The following is a 20398-nucleotide window of genomic DNA, read 5'->3' on the forward strand; positions in this document are numbered from 1 at the left end:
CATGCCTCTGATGAGCCATGAGCATCACCAGCAGGATGGAGGAGCTGGGTGCCCCCAACACCCCGCTGCCCCAGGCACAGCCACAGCCAGGGCCCCAGTGGCATGGTGATGGGGGCTGGTTTCTCATGAGCCAGCTGTCTTGAAATCAGAACTGAGTTCTAGGCTGAAATTTGCAGAAACCAGTCCCTTACGAGGGACTGGGCAAAGACCATAATTGATTTTCAACACCCAGACAAGCGCTGCCACGATCTTTGCTTTGGGGATTTTAGGGCTGGACCCTGGAAAACCTCTTCTTGCACAGACAGGTCTGACTGCAAACTACTCCAGGAAAGGAGACTGCAGAGAAAAGCAGCAAACCCCAGCTTCATGATTAGAGCTGCGGTGACCAAACACACATTGGTCCCTGGAGGACCTAGTAGAAGCATGCTGCATCATTTAGGGTAATCTGATTAAGTCCCTTCTCTGGAGCATCCCAGGAGGACAGCAAAGCCCAGCTGGGTCTCATCTCACCTTGGCTGATGCAGCAGGAGCCCATCTCTGCAGCAGCCCCAGGGCACTGAGCCACCTCTCACCTCCCAGGGCACCAGCAGCACGAGGCCAGTCATTCCCCACTTGCCCCAGTCGGACCAGGAAACGGGGAATAACCCCATTTCTGGCCGGACTCACCTCGCAATGGAGGTTACAGTGCTCTGTCAGCGCCTCGGAGTGGAGGAGCCGCCTGCAGCTGGTGCAAAGCACGTTGGGCAAAAAGCAGAGCCAAAGAGAAGGGAAAGGCATTGGCTTTTGGGAGCAGGCAAAGCATTCCTAAGTGAGCTGCCAGCTCCCACCCCGCGGCCCCCCGTGCGCACGGGATGCCTGGGCAGGGGCCGGGGCTGCCGCAGCCTGGCTTTTACAACCCTCAGGACAGGCTGCAACCTGATTGCTTTCCCAGACGGGGTCCGCTCGGAGAGCAAGAGTGGAAAATATGACAGGAAGGATTCTCATGTGTGGCCCATTTCCATATCTTGGCTTGTAACTGTGTTCAGTTTGTATTTTATGGGCACTTGCTTTTAATCTGGAGTGAAAGAAGAAGAGGGGATTATTTTTGGTTTGGGGGTTGTTAAGGGTTTTCAAAGATTGCTGTAAGCCAGTCAGTTAAAAACAAACCTCAATAAAAATGTTTCTCTGCTCACCACATTTTTACTGTTCATAACATCTTTATGGGGGGAGGGGGTTAAGTTACTGCAGGTTTAAGAGATTACTTTCCATTCTTTATGTTTACTGCTTGTGTACATCGGCACTCTACCACCATGACAGGTCCTTGGGGCCTTTCAGAAAACCCAGAACTGTGGATCTCAGCAAGTCAATCAGCTGCGGCCCTTACGCTGCCCAGCTCTCCTCCCACACCAGCTCCCCTTCTCCTGGCTCCCGCAGAGAAGCGGCCAAGGCTTGCCCGGTCCCTAAGGGCACGGGGAGCATGCCAAGGCCAACCTGCCGCCCCACAGCTGCTCGCCATGCTTTAGGTGGCCACCCTGGCCTCTCCCGCTTCGGTTTAATTGCAGTCTCTCGCCAGCAAGGGCATGTCCTGGCAATGTGGGTAATTTGGGATGGGAGGGCATGTCCTGCATGGTTCACTTGTTCAGACATCCAGGTCCTCCACCGCCCTGACCCGTGCTGGGCGGCGTATCGCCACGCATGGGCTTGCTCTCGGGGAGCAGAGCAGGGCTGAATGCTCCCAGTGTCCAGCATAGTGGAGCATTACTCAAATTTACTTCCTGCAGCAGGAAAGCACAGGATTATTTCCTGCATTGTAAAGTTTTTAAGTTTTCTTTCAATAACTTTTTTTTTTTAATTACCTGGCCAAAAATATAAAGGAGGCCAATGGTCCCCCCTACTTGACCTCCAAGGACAGTAGAAATCATGGAGTAGACTCCTCCACTTCCAATGCTGCACTTCTCACACACTCCAATTCCAGACAAGACTGTCACCAGGGCAACCAGGATGACAAAGGATACCAGAAACATGCCCATTACAATGCCAGTGTTTCCCTGGAATGAAAAAAAAAAATAAAAATAAAAAAGATCAGCTCACACCAATTCTGTTGAGACAGAAAAAGGACCTATGCGCTTCTAGTCACTAATGATCTATAAATCTGGAGTCGCTACAGATTAAAAGAAAAACACACACCTACCCCTACTTATCTAATTAATGTAACTGACTGCCAAATTTACAGTTCCTATTAGCACCCCTACCTTGTCCTGGGGCTGGACAGACCTTTGCATGAGCAGGTTGAGCTCCGTCACCGGGCTTCTGCATGAATCACTGACTTCGCTCTCTAGTTCAAAAAGAACAACGTCAAACAATGATTCAGCTGCCACAGGCCAGGGATCGCCGCCTATTTGCATGTTTTAGAATTACATGCTTAAAAAAACCCCAACACTTTCATAACAAAAAGTAATTTCAAAACTGAACCTCTGGGATCTACAACAGTTGATTTCTTAACAGCACCGATCTCGCATTTTAATTTTTCAGAACATTTACCTTTAAAAGCACTGATCCTCCCAAACAACGAAATACCAAAGAACAAAAACTCAAAGGCAGCACAGGGTGTAAGATAAATATCACTCATAAACCAGCACCCACTGGCCCTTATCTGCAGAGGTAACGCCGAGCGGCAGGTGCCTTTTGCTCTGCCTGTACTTGGGGAGTTTTGTGCAGAGGATTCAGCAACCCTGAAAAAAACAAAACCCCTTCCTGCTTGGAGTGAAGGGAGGGCCCTGGGAGGAGCTGCTGCACCCACCACCCTCTCACTCTGGGGTGATGAGCAAAAGCCTCTGAACAAACGCAGCTGCAGGTCCCTGCTGGCAGCTTTAAGGGCCAGCATAATCCCTGGGTCTGGGGGTTCAGTTTGCCATTGAGGTCTGATTTTCAGAAAGAGAAGGTGTTGGTACCTCCAAAAGCATTTAAGCACCTCTTCTGAGCTAGGGACCTTCCAGCCCTCTCACGCATGGCTGTAATTTATTTTCCAGGGACAAAAGTTTCCCCTCGTGCTCCAGCCCACCTTCCCCTGCTGACAAATTGCTCAGCCTGGCACTCAGCGATTCCAACTGTAGGATCAGAAATCCCCAGCGCCCAGCGCTTCGTTAACGTCTGGCTTCCCTTCCCCTGCCTTGACTCATATTACAGGCCATGTCCACATCCCTCCTTCCCAACCTCGCTCCAGCCATGCTCATTTCTGAGGTCATGCTAGCCTTGACAGGGTTTGTTTATCACCAGCACTAAAAGGCTGCTTCTCAGCTCTGGGGTTGGTTGAAGTCCCAGATCATATTTTTTTTCTTTTCTCTTTTTTATGAAAAAACAGAAACATATCCAGGATGTTGCTATTATCATAAAATCCTATTTTGGTTCAGCATCCTGCTGCCTTTGACAGGGGTGTTATCTGGTCCGTGGGGAACAGAGCCAAGGTTTGCTATAAAAACAGCGCTGGCTGGGTCAGCACCACAGCCCACCACAACCTGATACTCCTTTTTCAAAGGACAATTGTGCTTTTTCTTCAACAGCTTACCCTCAGGTTAAAAGGGTTAATAAATCTGACACGCTTCAGTTAAAAAAAAGAAAAGAAAAAAGAGCACACATACGAAAACACACACGTAGCCCTGGGCTTTTCCAGAATCTGCTGGTGGCACCAGGCTACAGCAGCAGCTAGCTAATGGGCAGTTCAATGGTTCCCACAGAAGAAAGGGTTAACACGAAGACCAAGGAGGAAGGCTGGACCCACAGCAACAATAGCAAGCAGAGAAAGTGAGAAGAAAAAGCCCCCATTAAACACTGATGCTTATTTATGCATGCGTGCTGGAAGGGGTTAGCAAAGCATTACAATAGTTGTTGAACATTTCGGCAAGATTAGGGTCCCCTGGAACTGCAAAGCTTTACCAGCCCTGGCTCTGGAAATTTATAGCAAAAGCCTGACTCTGCAAATGGCTCGACATCTGACTGTCCTCTGCCAGGAGAGCTCCCTGCCAACCCCGACTTCTCCACCCTTCCCTTTTATGCTAGCTTCCAGCTGTTTCAGTTTTTCTTTTATTTACTGGCTTTATTGATATTTGCCTTTGCTCCAGCAGTCACTTGCTTTCAAAGGAGACGTGGAGGAAACAAGATCAGTAGGCAAAGGGAGCCAGGAAAATCATCATGACTTCTCCACCATGACAACTGCAGCTCCCCTCAAAGCCTCCAGCAAAGCAGTTTTCAATGCAAAGCGCAAGCGTCTTCCTGCTCCTTTTGGAAGGTGTCCATCGTGCCTGTGACACGAACTCTGCCTGAAGCTCAGATCCCACCCAGCCCTGGGGGAGCTTTCCTTCTTCTAAGGGGAAATTTTCAAGGGACAATACAATGTTCTGCATCAGGAGGGGAGCAGAGGCGCTCTTCCAGGCTCTGACCCTCAGTGAGATACTATTCTGGATCCACAAGTGGAAGTCCCTCTGACAGCAATGACAATTTCACCTGACTGAGGATTCTCCATGCAAGGCATCAGAGACCCCAACACCGACATGTTTGGAGGAGACCTGTTTCTGTGGTGTTGGGAAGATGGCAAAGTAGCTGTAACTACAGCAATACGCTTCACCTGAAAAGTGGTTATTTTGTCTCAATGATACAACACAAGGGTGTCCCTGTTCATTGGCAAGGTTGGTTGTTGTCGTCTTCTTTTTCTTTTCTAAAACTGAAATAGGAATCGACTTAAAAAGACCACTTCAGCCTTATGTTTTAGTGGAACTTTTTGAAATGCTGCAAAATACCAGAGGACAGAAGCAATGCCTACAATGAACAGCACAGAATCCAAAACACTTGGGTGGTGATAGAGATACAAGGTAAAGAGGAAAATGCCTGTTTAGACATTCAACCAAGTCAGCACACACTCACCACGAGCCATCCTGTCCTCAGGAAAAGAACCACTCCAAAAATGTTGATCATGCAGGAGGTGAAGACGCCATCCCATGTTCCAAAAAGCACCGGCTCCCACACAAACAGCTGGATCTTCCACCAGGGCTTGGTCTGTGTTTGAGATACCTAGAGAAAAGCAAAGCTTTCCGTTTTACCTCTCATGTTTTATAGGCAGGCTGCAGAAGTGGTGCAACAGCCAGCCACCAGCAGTGGGATGGCCACCAGCAGCTGCTAAGACACCATCTTGTTGCAAGTTGTCTCTAAAATGAAGGGGCAGAAGAGCTGCTGGGATCCCTGGGCCCTGGAAGAGAGGGTTCCCTGTAATACCCCATTGGTATTCTTGTAGGATAAGCAGCAACAGTGAATTCCCCCTGCTGATGATGTTCCATGAAGCAAAAACACAATTCAAGGGGTCCTTTATGGAGCTTGCAGCTATACGTTGTGCTTCTCCTTCTGTCCCTGCCAAGCACCCCACCAAGACATACAGGGTTCACAATGCACTGGAGAAGTCTCTTAGATGAGATGAAAAACCAGGCCAGGCCAACTGGGACTGACAGAGGAGGTTAAGATGGTCTTCCCATCACACACAGTGATCTCTGATCAGGACACTACCTTTCTAGAGGAGACATGGGACCCTGTTACTCGGGGCACCAGTGAATTTCAGAGCTGCTGGAATGGAGACCTGAAACTTCAGGGCAAGTGCAGTTATCTATTGCAACTCCCTTCTATTGCTCCCTCCCACCCTCTGGAAACCAAGTTCCCTCTCTTCCTTTCTAAATAATACACCTCAGGTTTAGGTAGCAAAAAGGAGGGCAGTTTTGTCCCCTCAGCCCTGTTTAACTGCCACAGAGAGACCAGGAGGAGGTGCAGAGACCTCAGAGATGGAAACTTGGGCTTTGAAAGGAAATGGCTCTCCGACAAACCTGCTGTGCTTCCTCATGGAATAGCTCTTGGACGTAGCCATCATTTCTGGCACTGTTCATGCTGGACATCACACCCCTTCGCGTTGCCTCCGCCTGCCCAATGCACAGCTTAACACTACAGCAGGCGAGGCCGAGCGGAGCACGTCAGCTGTTCTTCTTGGTCACATTCCTGCAGTGCTGGATCCTCCGCTGCGTAAGATTCATGGTTTTACTGCACTTTACTGTGAAAGCAGAAAAGACAGAAGACACAACTGTTGCTTTCTTAGCCTGCAGAAGCACAAGGCTATCGCCCAGACCGAGCCGGTAGTGGCTCGTAGCAGATGCAGAACCATGGAGTGACAGCACAGCAAGCAGAGCACAGCGCTCCCCCAGCACCCTCCCAGGGCCTGCCCATGCACAGGCTCTATCATCAGCCCTTGGTGGCCTTTTCTGAACCCCTCCACACCCCTGGCATCCTTAGTACCCTGCAGCACTAGCTCCCCGGCGTGCTGTCTGAGAAATGTATTGCCTTCCATTGGTCCTAAATCCAGTGCCTGGTAATGTCACTTTGCATGCCCCCATGCTCCGGTGACATAGGGCACATGAACTATTTACTTCCCAGCACCACAAACCACTCCACAGCCTTGATTACATCCCCTTCAGCTGTACCTTTTGCAGACTAGAGTCCTGCCAGTGTAAACTCTCCCCTGACAAGCGACCTCATTACCCCACTCTGCCCCTCTCCCAGTATGGCACAGAGGTGGAACTGGAGCAGCTGAATGTGTCCACACCACAGACCCACAGTCTGCATTCCCGATGCTCTCAGCCACATCCCCTGCACCGATGCCCAGGACCTTCTTCATGGTCATACCCACCCCTGGGGGTACAGTCACCTTGTCTGCAGCACCCCGACTTGGGGCTTGTCCCTGCCACAGGCAGACTCTGGCAGTGGGTCAGGCTTAATTCAACACCATGTGTGTACCAGGAAAGCAGCATCAGGCTTTATTTCAGGGATAACTTAGCACAACTTCACAGAAGGGGAAAGCTAGCACAAGCATTTCCCTGTCTCAAAATAGCTGGTTCCTTTACTTATTGGGGGAGTTTTTATACAAAGTTCTCCTCTAATTGTGGAGGGCTGCTTTTATACACCTCCTTCCAGCTGGCTCCAAGTCTTAACTTCCCCCAAATGGTCTTGTGATGGCCATCAGCCATTTACCCTGAGTCTCCCACACCAACCGCCAACAGAGCCTTTCTGGCCGTTCCTCAGCACAGCTATACCATGCCTGGGTAAGACAGAGGGCTGTAGCCAGAGGGGAGCAAGACATGCTCCACGGATGTGGAGAGGGCGGTTTGCCTGGACCGTTGGCTCTCCCAGGGCTGACAGTTCCTGGCCATTCGAGCTCACATGCTCACAAGAACCAACTGTGATCACACAAGGCTTGTACCAATGGTTGGACACCTTACCTGAGACCAGGAACCAAATTTATCACAGGCGGTGTAGGAATCTCTGACTCCTCATGCTTGCAAGCCACAGAGACAAGACAACCAACAGAAATGTGCTTTTCCTACCACACAGGGATGAAAGCATACAGAAACTACTTTGGGTCACTCAGGATTTCTGCGTCGAGAGCTGAACCTGACGCAGAAAGAGCTGGTCACTCAGCACTTTCACCATCCTGCCTTTATTATTCTCCTTTTAAATACCCAGTAATAAATAACTGATGCTGCCGCTGTTCCAGCACAGTGTTTCAGCTGCAGCAGGTCTCCTGTAGCTGCGGTACAATGCCCAGCACAGGGGGGGGTTCTTCGCCCTGTCCGTGTGGCTGGTTAAGCAGCACCAGAGCCATAAGAGTTCATTGATTCCCCACTTCTCCCTCCCCTTTTTTTGAAGCAAATAACCCTTCACAATGTCACAAATGGCTGCTGTTACAGGGAGATTGGGGCTTCAAGCCGGGCAAAAGCAGCAGGAGCAGATGAACACTAAAGAAGCAAAGCTCATGTTTTTATGCAAATAGCCATAGTAATAAAAAAGGAAGAAAATACACGACGTGAAACAAGATTATAATTGAATAGCCATATTCTCCTAAGATTCCCCAATACAATATTTCCTTGCCAGAGATTTCACTCAGTGAACTCCTGCCTTTCACAGCCGCTTCAGCTGGATGTAGGAAGAACAGGGAGGCTGCCTCCCTGCAGCCCCCCGCTTTCCTCACCCGCTCCACCAAGGCAGCCCCAGGACAAGATGGTCCTGACCCCTTGCAGCAGCTTTGGAGCACCTGAAGCTGCTGGTTCAGCGTGCCTGGTGTGGAACCACGGGAAGGTTCGATGAACCCATATTATCAATCGAAACTTGCAGAATCCAGAAAGAAGGGCTCTGCACACGGATTTCAGACCTGGAGCTCACCTTGCAGGAAACATTACCCTCCCGGACATTTAAAACCCCTCACCTCACAATTTCTTCCTCTTTCTTTTTTTTTCTTCTCAGCATTAAAACCCCTTCTCCCGCCCTATGCTCCCATGTCCTTTCCACCCAGCCCCACTCCCGCTCGCCTCGGTGTAAGAGCTTTCTCCTCCATTGCAGGAAATTGCCTCTCCGCTATTGCTCCTCTGTGGCATTTCCAGCCGCCCAGTATCTTATAACTGAATTCTGCAATTGTTTACATCCCTCCTCAACGGCGGATCCATTCGGCCCTACGAGGCAACCGAAGCAAACACAGGAGGGGGTATAAAGCTCAGCATCGAGAGCTGAACAAACATGCCAGGGCAGCCGCCGCATGCACCGCCACAGCCCAATCCACACGATGTACGTGTTATTTTTGCAATTCAGGGTCTGAAAAGTGGCAAATTCTGTGGCCAGGAGCCTTCCTGTTGCCCCATGCAGCACGCCACCAGTGCAGCACAGTTTCTGAACCGCTGCACAGCACAGAGATGTTTTCAGGCGGCATCATCTACCTGGGTCACCAACTCAGCAGAAGCTTTTCTGCTATATACACCAGTCTGCCAAAAAAAAACCCAAACAGGCACCATTTTCCTCTAATATAAGCGAGGCTCTAACTCGAAAGTTAATTGATACTACTTTTCCTAAAGTTTCTGCCAAAGACACTAACCAGTCTATAAATCGAAGAAGAATAGTTGCTTTAATCTTTCGATACCATTTAGGGCTTGAGAGAGCAGAAGAGCACTAGCAAACCTCCTCAAAGAAACATTACAAAGGCTCGTCTCCTTCTGCTGCGACACTTCTAGATTTAATTGCAAAACCAGATTCCCACAGATGAAATTTCCGTGCCTTCCGCATCCTTTGAAAGCAATAATGTTTTATTAATTGTCACATTAAAGCCATTTCTGAGCTAAGCGTTGCTGCTCTGAGCTACTCACCAGCTGGCTGGGTTTAAAGAGGGAAGGTTAACGCCTTCCCAAGCCCAACTGCGTGTGGTCCCGCGACCTCCGAAGCCTCATCCCTGCCAGAGGAGGCACTTCCAAGCCTCCCTCCCTCAAGGGACCAAGCAGCCAACAGCACTTCAGTTTTAATAAATCCCCTCAACGCCTCTCTAGGTCAAGTTCTTAAAAACAGCTAATTTAGGGGACTCCGAGGAAGGCAGGAATTAAAAGGGAAATCAAGCAGCCACCAGTGCAACGAAGGTAATGCCACGCATCAGAGCGCCTGGTTATTCCGGGTTATTCTTTTACTGCCAGAGCCAGCACAAACACACGACCCGTTCTGGTTTTACGGGTCTCCGCAACGTAACTCCCGAGCCGGGCGTGACAGGCCCGGGCTCCCCCCGGCTGTGACTTCCCGGCGCGCTCGGGCAGCCTCGGTGCCCACCCGGCCGCGCTACGCCGACCTCCCGCAAAGCGCTGCCGCCAAGGCTCGCCCTGCCTTTTGCCTTTCTCCCCGCCCCCCCCCCCCCCCCTTTTTTTTTGCCTTTTCTTTTGCGACATTTTTTTTTTGCCTTTTTTTCTCCTTTTTTCTGCTTTTTTTCTTTTTCCTTTTTTTTTTCTGATTCCCTTTTCTTTCTTTGCCTTTTTGCCTTTCCATTGTCTTTTGCTTTTCTTTTCTTTTTTGCTTTCCTTTTTTTTTTTCTCTTTTCCTTTTTTTTGGGGGGGTTGCTTTATTTTTGCTTTTCCCTTTTTGCCTTTTTGCTTTTATACTGACTTACTTTGTTCTGATCTTTTTACTTCCGTTTTTTTCATTTCTTTTTTTTCTTTTCTTTTGTCTTCTGCTTTTTTTTTTTTTTTTGCTTTCCTTTCTTTGCATTGCCTTGGGTGGGTTTTTTTTTCTTTTTTACTTTTCTTTTTGCCTTTGTATTTACCTTTTTTCCTGTTGCCTTTTTGTTTGTTTCTTTTTTCGCTCCCGCCACCCCCCTAATATTTTTTAGCCTTTCTTTTCCCCGTTTTCGACCCCCCCCACCCCCCACCCCCGAGTGAGCTGCAGCAACGCCCCAGCCGGAGGGAGCAGCGGGCAAAGCAAAGCAAAATCAAAGCGCGGGGCCGCCCCCGCCGCCCAGGCTCGGCACCCCCCCCCGTCGTGGGGGGCGCGGGCACCCCCGCCGCCCCCGCCGCACTCACCTGGCGCCGCCCGGGCCCCCCCGGTTCCCCGCCGGCCGCCGCCCCCCCCGCCCGCGGCGCCGCCTCCCGTGCTGGGCCGGCCCGGGCGGCTGCCACGTGTGCCCGGGCGGCGCTGCCACCCCCGCCCGCAGCCCCCCCGGGGCAAGGGTGCGGGCAGCTGGGGTGTGCGGGGCACAGGGGCGGGGGGCGGCGGGGTCCGCCGACCCGCAGCCCGGCAGGGGGTCGGTGGCACAGCACGGCGCGCCCGTGTACCAGAACCTGCCCGGTCCGCCAGCACCGCCACGCTGCGCCGGCAGGGCGCCGGGCACGGGCCGTGGGCAGTCCCGGTGTAAACGGGGCCAAATCCAGAGCCGGGCGGCCGCCCGCGGAGCCCCAACAGGCGCGGCCTCCATCGGCCCCAGCACCGAGGCAGCCAACATGCCTCCGGGCCACCCTAGTGTGCTACAAGCATCCGCACAGGGCACCCGTGCCCGAGCGAGCCCACGCCATGTTCCAGTGTCCTGCAGAGGCCAAGGGTACGCAAGCCTTTACTCTCGGACAAACACCGCACTTGGGAGAGTGGCAGGAGGGGAAGGCAAAAACTCCAAGCAGACAGATAGGGGATGAAGCCTGGGGAGATCAGCAGGTATCTCCCAAACATATCCCATTCCCAGAATCTTTCAGAAGCTGTCCTCTGGCTCCCTGCTCTTTACGCTCATTACAACTCCCAGGGAACAGGTTCAGCCAGATTCTCTCGCCTTCAGGGCCAGCGTAAAATCTGGAACAAGTATCTATGACTTTGCTGCAGAACCGGTGCAAGGTCACCCGCTGCCAAGGCCTGAGCCCAGAGCCCCGGAGCCTGGCCTGCTTGGAGCCTGGAGCCTGGCCTGCTTGCAGCCCCGGAGCCTGGCCTGCTTGCAGCCCCGGAGCCTGGCCTGCTTGCAGCCCCGGAGCCTGGCCTGCTTGCAGCCCCGGAGCTTGGCCTGCTTGCAGCCCTTGAGCCTGGCCTGCTTGCAGCCCCGGAGCTTGGCCTGCTTGGAGCCCCGGAGCCTGGCCTGCTTGCAGCCCGGAGCTTGGCCTGCCCGCAGCCCCAGAGCCTGGCCTGCTGGCCCCTACTGACACCTCTGCAGGCTGAGCAAGAGCTCAGCAAGTTCCCTGGGGTGGTTGCCACCACTACCCCTTTGCCACCAAACACTCCTTTAAGTGATCCTGCCTTCCCACTGGAAGTAATGACCGCAGAAATCCACCAAAAAGTATTTTCAAGGGGCACACCAACACAGTAAAATCACCAAGCACCGCTGTTAAAACACACTTTCAGGACTGCCCAGTGTTGGTCTCCATCTGCTCCTATTTAAGTCACAGCAATTTTTAACATTTTCCCTCTCGGCAAGAGAATCCAGCCAGCAGCACTCCTTCAGCGGGGCTGCCTGTGTTTCTCGGGAGCACACTGCTTTTCCGTCCTTGCCACACCCCACAGAACCACAGACCGACATACACTGCCACTCCTCCAAGGGCAATCACCAAGTGCCAGTCACGTGCAAAGCAGTTTGCTCTCTTTAAAGAATATTGAAAATAAAGATGTAACCCAAATGCAAGAGAAGCGGCACTTAGATTACTCGTAACAAATGTGGAATGGTACAAATTTCCCCAGTGCACACTTGGGATGGCTGCGTGACTCACTGCTGACTCAGCCACCAGCGTGTCCATACAAGCCTTCCTCCACACCGCTCCAAGGCTTACACCACCTTCGAGGAAAACCACTGCAAACCATTTGAGAAAGGTTTTTAGAAGTCCTAATTAAAAAATCTCTCTCCTTCTGCCAAGTACCTTGGCTCTACTGGGGAAAAAAAAAGGGGGAGAAAATGCAACTAAAAGTTAAAATTGTTTTATCAAAGTCCAATTCTTGGGTGCTTTCAGGGCTAGAAACAAATGCCGCGAGTTCCACAGACCAGCAGGAATCCTTTCCCTCAAGTCAGGTAGGTCCTCGGGACTGTCAAATGGACCATCCAAAGCCTGGCAGACCCAGGCACTGGACATCCTGAAATGCGATTTAAGATTTCTGATAGCCTGCACCACATCACTCAGTGGAAACTGCTCCTGGGGATGGAGTCTAGAGATGGATTTAAGTGAAGGAGGTGACAAAAGTTTGTGTGGGATAGAAGAGGTAAAGGAGAAATCCAGAGGTGACAAAGGCATAAACATGGCTTCCAGGAACAAGGAAAGTAGCACCGCAGAGGTCAGTCAGCAAGAGATACAACTTTGGAAAACCCATAGGTCTGAGCCATCCAGTGAAATGTGGGAAAGACGGATTCTTAGCAGAATGGGTGTTAATTATCACATACCTCATCACCATCTTCTTCAGTTGCCAGACATTTCCATCTCTCCTAATGCAGCAACACACAAGCCCATTTCCATGTACACACAGAGCATGGACTGTGAATAAACTACACAATTTAGCTAATCGCATCACTTAATGACCTACAGACAAAGCCCAGATAGACAGTAAAACAGGCTGTTCCACGTCAGGACTCTGTTCCTATATCAAACGAAGTGCCAGCCTCTTTCTATTTGAGTTCACTCAGTTGTAAACTGCAAAATACTTTGCTTTTAAAATGCATCTTTACCCGATTTTGTTCAGTGCATAACAGCAGTTACCGGTACAGTACTTGAGCACCACCACAAGCAACATTCTTGCTTCAGTTCCCTAAAACGGACTTCCAGGGAACAGGAACGACTCTGAGAGAGCCAGCACTGCCAAAGCCCATTTCCATGCCCGATGTGGGGACTCATGCTGTCCTTACAACTCATTTCCAAGTAGCTCTAACATCCACCACTGTAGCTACGTGTTTGACTGGGGGACTGATCATCCTGTTTACTTTGATTTGATACTTTCTTTTAAGCTAATAAATGCCATCTTAAGAAAAATCCTCCCAAGTCCTGTTTTGGAGGAAAAGATCACACCGGCACACTGGCATCCTTGCACTTGCTTATCCGTCCTTCTAAGCTGTAACTTTCTTAGGTTGCTCTGATCTGTCTATAATTAGCCATATAACAAAGATCATTTCAGGAACTGGCAAGAAAAATGGAAGAAAACACAGGAATTGAGAGAAAACAGTCAGTCATCCTTTGAGCTTCTGATGACATCCTCTGCTTTGTTCTTACACATTTCTGCATGGTCGAGATTACCTTGCAATTACCCTGAGCATACTCCCAGCACTCGTAGTCGCTGCTTTATCAACCTTCGTGACTCAGACAGACCAATTAAGGAACTGCTGCTCCTGAAGAGCTTTTAGAGTATAAAAATTACACATTTTGAACAGTCATTATTCATATCACAAGACAGAAACTTTTTTTTTAATAAATTACACTGATAAAATAGTAGAACCCTCTGGGTTTCACTTAGGCCAGGCTAATGTTTTTGATCTGACAGCAGTTACGAAAGCTCTGTTATTTCTGCCTCTCTGAAATGGCACTAATGATCACATCTGATCATGAGGAAAATAAAGAAAGATTGTATGCAAATAACAGCTAAAATGAACGTGTTCAGTGGCACAGCTTGCACTTCCATAGCTGGGCCAGCTTACCCCTCAGGCTGCGCAGCTGAGAAGGCATCACCTCCTCTGAACAAAGGCAGCTGCATCAAGGTACTGCCAATGCACTGACCTGTGTCAGAAAACATCAGCACAACGCTTGGTTTGGGACTAGGCACCCACATTTCTGGCTGAGAAGCTGGCAAGGTGCAACCGCTAGCCAGACAAAAGCCAAGTGGCTTTGTTACCAGCAGGCAGCAGCGAACAACCATCACGTAGGACCATTCCTCGGCTCTCCTGTGTAAGATGGGTAGAGCTGCCCCAGTGGACTCCCACGTGGAAAAAACAGTAGTTACTTGTACACCCAGCAAACATCCAGAACTAAGTACAAATAATGGAAGGAGGAACTGGATCCCATGCTTTTTGCATGACGTGCACGGCTGCCGACTCTGGCGAAAGCGATGTAGCTGGCTAGACTGCGGAGAACGAACACACACCCCCCTCACCAAATCACCGTATTTCATTTCTGCCAGCCACTTGTACATGTATGCATTCAACTGCCTTTGAGATTCAAAAGCTAGAGCAGACGCTGCAGCAGGGATGTCAGGCACCTGACGAGCAGCCCTGATGTGAAAGGGGAAGGATGCTGCCGAGGAGGCAACTTACCTGAGCAACCAGGGCAGGGCTGCCGGCTTCTGAAAGGACAGCACACATGGGCTCTGCTTTGACCCCCTGCTCCAGTGGAAGGCTCTCTTTAAACTCTGTATCTTGACAACTCAAGCAGACAAAAAAGCAAATAACAGTCTATAGTAAACTGTCTTCTGTTGATTCGGCACAAGCAACACAGAAAACAACCAACAAATTGGACACTCTTCCAGACTACCTCCCTAAACCAACCTCCAAATCTGTCTCCTTTCATAAACTGCTGCCTGTCCTGCAGCTACAATATAGTTTCTCTTGTGCAGTGCAAGAACATTATTAATTTGAGATTTTTATTTTTCAGCCCTCTAAATAAACAAATAACCAATAATTTCAACAGAAAACTGTTTCCTTCTCCTAGCAAAAAAAGAATGCTCATTTAATGGACTACTTTTCTCACTCGACACAAAACGTAGGTTCTGGCAATTCTTTTTAACATTAAAATGTCTTCTTTTCAGTATCACTTTGCTATTTGACAATTTTGATCATGAAAGTCAATAAAGCAGAAACTATCAGTTTTGACTTCTTATTTCCACTGCATAATTAAATAAAAATCAGTATAACTAATGAACATAAAGCTAAAGAGAAGCAGGATGGCCGAGTACACAGACACTACTTACTCAGGCATATTGCAGAGAGCATCCACAATTTAAACTATTAAACATTAAACTGTTAAAGTTACTATACTGGCTGGATGTTAACATACCACGTTACGTTCTTGATAGGCCATTTAAAAAAAAATACCAAAACATGCAGACTGGAGTAATACTGAAACAAAGTCATATCAAGTCACGTTGTTTTATTCACGCTATACTTCAGCAGTACGTTAAGGCACGATGAGACAGTAATGCCTATGGCCTCACAGGGCTGAGGGGGACCGAGTCAGGGCACCCTTCCTAAGGCCAACCTCAGGACATCTGCGCTGATTTAATCCTTTACTGCCATGCCTGGCCATCCCTGCTAGGGCTGCTGGCCCGGGGTGAGATGAGAGACCAGAACACGCCTGGAGTGCCCTTCCTCGGCTACCATGCAAATTCATTCAGCAGGGTTAAACACCCTCAGAAGGGGTCTAGGCTAAAGGCAGACAGCAAGCTCCCCTCCTGCGGCCGCCGCTTCCCAGAGGTGGCTGGGGGAGCGTGCCCAGGGCTCCAGGACCAGGGCTGTACCCACAGCGGGATGCCGCTGACAGCCCAGGCTCACACAGCTCTTCCCGCACTGCTCCTCTGATCGTGGTGCCAGCCTTAACACAGAACGTCACTAGGTTTTCTTCTCTTTAAAAAGCATCGTGCAACTTTGAACATTTTCTCGCACAAATTCTTATACAAAGTAAAATCAGCAGAGCCGTGGGTTTCACAAAAATTAAGTCTTCATCAGAAGGGACCCGACCAGAAGATTCAGGGAAAACAGTGCCTTTAACACGTGAATAAATAAAGGCAAGAAAATGAAATTATCAGTAATTAATGCTATAGGGCACATTTGTGGTTTTGTAAGTGCATAAATGCTACAATCTTCAACATTTTTTAAATACTTGCTTCAATAGTAGAAAAATCTATGTAACAAATACTCTGTATACTACTGCATACGCTACAAAATGAGGTAGTGCACACATGCCATATTGTCACCTAATAGACTTGAAAACTTTAGTCATCAAGTTCACCTTTCTTATAACTGCGATTAAAACAAAGTCCGAACTCTCATTTACATGAAGAGTTGCTGGCACTGAATAAATTCCCTTTAGTGCAAATAAAAATCACAAAAGGAAAGCTGGTCTAATACTAGGTGTTTCTACTACAGTGATTCCAGTGCAATCTTCTAAAACAACCAGGATTAAAATTAAGGTCAGGTACTTTTGTTTTCTGTAATCAAAGGATGCAAGGAGATCCAAAGGGGAAGAAAACCCAGATGAATTTTGTATGTCTCAAATCAAATATTTAAATATTTCATTTAATTGTTGAAAGTATCCACTTCAGTTCTTGCACGACATGTATCTTTACCTGCCTTCATCTGTCTCACCAAGAAAGCAGATTCTGTTTCAACTTATCTAACATGAAAAATACTGCTAAGTCTATTCATAAAACAGTATTCTATATTTTTATTTTTCAAACAGCAAGTGACCACATTTAAAATGCATCATTTGCAAATATAAATTATCAGACTATTAGTTTAATTAAAAATAAAGCAAAAACATAACTTCCCTTAGTATCACAATACATAGAAGGGCATTATAAACCCAAGAAGACTAAGTTAACCGTAAGAAAACAATGTCAAAAGTGATGAAACTCATTGTCACTTAATGAATAAATCAATCCTAAAAATACAATACCATTCACCATGATTATGTTAAAAAAAAAAAAAAGTGCAATCTTTCATTGTATTATACAGATAAAACAATCCAATCCTTCATGCCGCATTTTGTAAACCATGACATAAATTACACTCACAGTCAATGAACAGGAAGGGTAACTCCCAAAATATTTTAAGTTGCTTTTAGGGCAGAAATAAAGGCAGAAATAGAATCATTTAAAATATATCAAGTTTAACCAAAAAGTTCATTTGGTCAAGCCTGCTATCCAAATAGTTTTGTTTCCTGCAAAACTATTCTTGACTTTTTTGAATTATGAAATTTAAATGTTTCTTTTACACACTAAATGTAAGTCATGTGTTGAACTACATTAAATCCTTTTATACTTGCATCATTTTTGCCATGACACTCAAACATGTTTCATATACTTACATACACACACACACACACTCTTGCTCACTCGCAATCAGGAAATTCCTCATTTCACAGGAATAAAGACTTGTGTTCTCATTTCTGTCAGAAACATAAGGAATACACAAATTTATACTTTGCAGACTCCTACAAAACCATCTCTCACCTATATACATACTTTTACTGATAGAATTGAGGTTATGGTCTTTTGTCTGATAATAAAGGGACGGAATAGATGTTGTAGAATAAAGAAATATTGTATAATAATTGAAATAAGCTTATTATCTTAAATTTACCTATATGGATTTTTTTTTTTTTTTTTTTTTTTTTTTTTTTACTAATTGAAATACAAAGAAGGCATATGGACTTCAGGAAAATAACACTATATCAGAAACGCACTGTAACAGTGTTGCACTATATATCATCAGGTTTTTCATAACACAACTTCTTCTGTACACCAGAATTCGTTCTAGTTCCTCTGTCTTCAAATTCATCATATTTCCAGATCCAATTCAGCACTACATAGTATGCCTTCACAATAAAAGGTCACTTGCTTTATTGAATACCAAGTTCCCTTCCAGACAGCATTAAAAGAAAGACAAGACTACACAGACAAAGTCCAGTATAATTCATTTCTGACAATGAAAATTTCAGCCCCTCATACTGTTGCAAAATTCCTCCTACTGAAATGCTTTACTACAATAATAATAATAATAATAATATAATAATAATAATAATAAAAAGCATACATTACATATAAAAGATACCAGTGTACTAAAAGTGACAGAAGTGGACTAGCAAATCCTTCAAAGCACATATTATATAAATGACTAGCATTTAAAAACTTTTTTTTTCTATAAAATGTAGGTCATATACATTTAGAAATCAGGGGTGGGGGGTTCTAAAGCAGTGGTGACTGTTCAAATAGTTATGCTGCTCTGTACAGTCTAATACCTATTCAATTCAAACTATAAGTTTGACGTTTAGTTTATCAGAATAAACTCATCATCTCATAGCTCATTATTTGAAAAGTATGCAACTCAAATGAAGAGGTGACTTGTAAGTTCACTGTTTATCTGCATATGACATAAGAAGAGAACTATTCCTTTCTACTGGAGGCCCAAATCTCATCAGTTCAATATCAGGACTTAAAGACTCCAAAATTAAGTAGAGGAATTGTCAGGAATCAGCACAGAAGCAGTTTAGAGACACAGCTATTCAACTTTTGCAGTCTTCCTCATCTCGCAGAAGTGCAGCCAAGCCATTCATTTCTTAAAGTGTGTACAGATGAAGCCATAGATCTAAAGACTGTCCCCTCTGTGACTGAAATTGTGCTGTGTAAACAATGTTATATACTCCAGCAGGAGGACATTTGAATTTATTTATAAAAAAATGATTAAGAATATTAATTAACTCAAACAAGGCTATTAACTCCCAAAGTTATTTTTGGAACTTATCCTTATGCTACTTGTGAAGTTAGCGCTGTCATGTATTATTGCTTACAAACAGTACATCATCATACGCCTTCTAACAGAGCCGTACTGTGATCATTTCGTATGTATTTACAGGCTTTTTTGTTTGTTTTTAAACAAGCTATAAAAACATTACATACTTTACAGACAATACAAATACTCAAGTCAAACAAATGGAATGCATAACAATAAGAAACGTCATAAAGGAAGACTGACATAAGTCCTTGATTGTCAAGACACATTTATATTTATATATAAACTCTAGCTGTGCAGAATCAAAGATTCAATCATAGGTACATCCTTATTTGATAAATCATATTTACAGCATGATATTGCATAAAAAAATAAAATAATGTTGTTTACACAATATTACCTTTCCATCCATTGGATTAAGGAAAGCAAGAAACAACTCTTAGAAATGTTTGCTTGCCTCAGTTTGTGTTTCCTACCAAAAGATGTAATTTTAAAAAGGAAACATAAGGTTTTAGATGCCAAGTAGAGCAAAAGCGACTATAATTTATTTCCCTGACACAAAGCAAATTAAAATTGAACAAAACTTCAAATTTTAACTTAAAGACACGTATTTTCATTAGCAGTAATACTTTCTAGTATTTGTCCTTTGCAAAATGAGCTTTAGCTAAATGCATTACATGCCTAACATAAACATGCATTACCGTAAGTTGAATGAACTTTCAAAGTTACAAGGCTTCATCTTAGTAAAACATCGAACACTAGGAAACTGTAACATTACTCGTTTGCTTCAGTACCAACCATGTAATTTGAAAGTTCCATGTGTACTGATACCAACTGCATAAGCATATTTCTGCCTGTTAAAATTTCCAAAGATTCCCAGGAGTGTTAGGATTTTCCTTGTGATTTGTAATGGTATTAAAACAAGCAAACAAAGAAGAATAAAAACCAAAGCTCTCAAAGCCAAGAAAATTTAGTTAGCAAATATACATACAGAAAGTAATCCAATGCTGCAAAATTCAGAGTGGATTCATCCAAATATTCTGGTTCATCTCAAATAGTTACTACATATGATACAAATACTATAAAAATATTCTGAACAAGCATGGAATATAATGTATCTGTCCAGGTGGAAAGTTTTCATAGGAGAACATGAATACTTTAGAATAAACTCCAAAAGTTACAGTAGAACCCCAATAATTCGCAGCAATGCCTTAGAAACCCTTTATAAATGACAATTTTGAAAATAGTGAAGAAGCAGGCAATAAAAGCAAGGATGTCACGTCACAAAATGTACTTTGTTCATTTATTTTGACAACTGTAATTTAGTTTTCAATACTTCTTCTACCTCCCAGTATACTAAAATAGATTCTGTAGTATACTTGGGTGAAGTAGTACAGTATTACTAAAACGAGACCTCGCTACAGTACTTTTTAGACCATTGCAGAGAGGTGGGAAAGAGACCATCAGGGATGTATAAACCTATCGGATGCTCTGATTAGCGGTCAGCGAATTAGCAAGATTTTACTGTACTTCTCAATTAACAATGAAAAGCTCCCGTCATCCAAAAAATTGACAAGTACAATATAAAAATAATACAAGTGTTATTTCACATGAATACTTTTCTTGTCCTATGTTCTTCTTGAAACA

At 46.0% G+C, this 20398-nt stretch overlaps 1 protein-coding gene across 3 annotated transcripts in view; it reads right to left on the minus strand.

Moving 5' to 3' along the window:
• The window catches only part of SLC12A8 (solute carrier family 12 member 8), a 54946-nt gene extending 44465 nt beyond the window's left edge, over positions 1 to 10481 (minus strand). Inside the window, exons 1-4 of one of the 3 annotated variants that reach the window (XM_055812852.1) lie at positions 10386 to 10481; positions 5841 to 6061; positions 4897 to 5043; positions 1836 to 2027 (exon numbers count right to left, since the gene is read on the minus strand). In XM_055812852.1, the coding sequence (XP_055668827.1) occupies positions 1836 to 2027; positions 4897 to 5043; positions 5841 to 5909 (408 nt within the window). In that variant the 5' untranslated portion in view covers positions 5910 to 6061; positions 10386 to 10481. Of the gene's footprint in view, positions 1 to 1835; positions 2028 to 4896; positions 5044 to 5840; positions 6062 to 9194; positions 9697 to 10385 lie in introns of those variants that run through there. The other 2 variants (XM_055812853.1, XM_055812851.1) reach the window with 2 other exon arrangements.
• Between the last annotated feature and the right edge of the window lie 9917 nt (positions 10482 to 20398).

The sequence above is a fragment of the Falco peregrinus genome, chromosome 8 (genome assembly GCF_023634155.1).
Source record: "Falco peregrinus isolate bFalPer1 chromosome 8, bFalPer1.pri, whole genome shotgun sequence".
In the NCBI taxonomy this organism is placed as follows: Eukaryota; Metazoa; Chordata; class Aves; order Falconiformes; family Falconidae; genus Falco; species Falco peregrinus.